Consider the following 1,797-nt stretch of genomic DNA (forward strand, 5'->3'; position numbering starts at 1 on the left):
ATCACAGGAGTGACAGCTCATCATATCACAGGCTCTTGGGAGGAGGGCAGGGAATCTTAGTGGAAGGGAGGGGACAATTCAGAATTCTGCCTACCAAGCAGAATATTTTAGCAGGTAAAGGAAGTCGTGAAGTTTGTGTATTACATATGAATACATTTGTATGCATATGCATGTCTATATGTATGTCCATGTCTTGGCATTTGTGTGCATGTGTTTACGTACAGGAGAAACGTGTGTGTTTAGGTGTTTGTGTTTATACATAAAACTTTAGGCAGCGATTATGGAGTAGAGTGAGCAGTAGATTCAGAATCCAACACAATTGTGGTCTTGTTCACGCTCTCCTCTTTGTGAGCTGTGTGACCTTGGGCAATTCATGTAGCCTCTTTGAGCCTCAGTTTCCTCAGTATGTGGGGTGAGCAGTCAGTCAGCCTTTCTCAACCGTGAGGGTAATGATCCATGCCTGTCAGGGTATGGTGTGGATCAAATAAGAGAACGCAGGGCAGCACTTGAGTCAAATCCTGACTCTGCCATGCACTAACTGTGTGACTCTGGCCAGGTTACTTAACCATTCTGAGACTGGTAGGCTTATTGTGAGGGTTAAGTAAAACCACATGCAGCCCCTTGCACAGACACATGTTTAGCACTCAGAAGATGTTACCGAGGATGTTGACGACAACATTTGCTGTTTGCTGGATTCCACTATTCTTGTCTCAGTGTCAGCAATGTGACTGCTTTTCTCTTCCTGCCCAGATGGAGTCTGCCTGTGTGACCATTCATGAGGCTCTGAAGACAGTGATTGATTCTCAGACGCATTACCGGCTCCGGGAGGCCCAGGACCGGGCCCGAGCTGAAGACCTGAATAGCCGAGTGTCTTACTGGTCTATTGGCGAGACGATCGCCCTGTTTGTGGTCAGCTTCAGCCAGGTGATGCTGCTGAAAAGTTTCTTCACAGAAAAACGACCCATCAACAGGCCAGTTCACTCCTAGCCAATGCATCCTGCCCTAGGGTCCTTCACACCCTTCTAGGTCACAGGCTCCTGCTGGGCTGGGAGTGCCACCCAGGGTGAAGGCAGAGCTGCATGGAGGAAAGCACAGGGTAATGTGCTAGTGTGGCAGCACCTTGCTTTCCCTGCAGATGTCTGGTCCTTGAACCCCAGCACTTGACACTCAGAGTCCAGTAATCTGAAGGCATCCGTGGGGCAGTTCAGGGCTCTGCCTCTGCTCCTGGATGCATAGGTCATTTGGCTTGTGTGTCTTATCCTGTACGGAGAAGGAGGTGGCTCTCAGTTCTGCTCTTTCCTTCCATGGGGCTTCCTGTACTTTAGAAAACCAGGGCCTTGGAGCAGCTTTGCAGATCTGTGCATCCCAGGTGAGCAACGGTGTCAGCCGTGTAAGCAAGACCAAAATGGTGACTGGGAACCCATTGTTAGCTGTGTATCTGTCTCCTGGGAGCTGGAACTCTGGCTAATAAAAACTAAGTGTGAGTATCCTGGAGACTTGTGTCTTTATTTCTTGTCCTAAAGGAGCTCACAGCTTAATGGGGAGCATGGGTGTGTACATACATAGTTAGAGTGTGCTAGAGGAAGGGATGACCTTGAGAAGTGTACAGGGTGCTGCATGCAGAGATGTGTACAGAGGACAGTAAATTACTCTCTTCCCAGTTGATTGAAAAAAAAAGGAAATAGGAAGTTTCCTTGCTGTTTCTGTCACACACCAGGCCATGCAAAGGGTCTTTACAAATGATGTTCCTCTGGAGAACACCCTCTCACAGATATCTGCATGACCTGCTCTGTCATT

General features: G+C 48.4%; 1 protein-coding gene across 1 annotated transcript in view; it reads left to right on the top strand.

Annotated features, from left to right (window-relative positions):
- The window catches only part of TMED3 (transmembrane emp24 protein transport domain containing 3), an 11,187-nt gene extending 9,693 nt beyond the window's left edge, over positions 1-1,494 (top strand). The window contains exon 3 of the mRNA XM_008573566.1: positions 751-1,494. Within this exon, the coding sequence (XP_008571788.1) occupies positions 751-987 (237 nt within the window). The 3' untranslated portion in view covers positions 988-1,494. The remainder of the gene's footprint in view (positions 1-750) is intronic.
- The last annotated feature ends 303 nt before the right edge of the window (positions 1,495-1,797 follow it).

This window comes from Galeopterus variegatus, unplaced genomic scaffold (genome assembly GCF_000696425.1).
Source record: "Galeopterus variegatus unplaced genomic scaffold, G_variegatus-3.0.2 Scaffold934, whole genome shotgun sequence".
Lineage (NCBI taxonomy): Eukaryota > Metazoa > Chordata > Mammalia > Dermoptera > Cynocephalidae > Galeopterus > Galeopterus variegatus.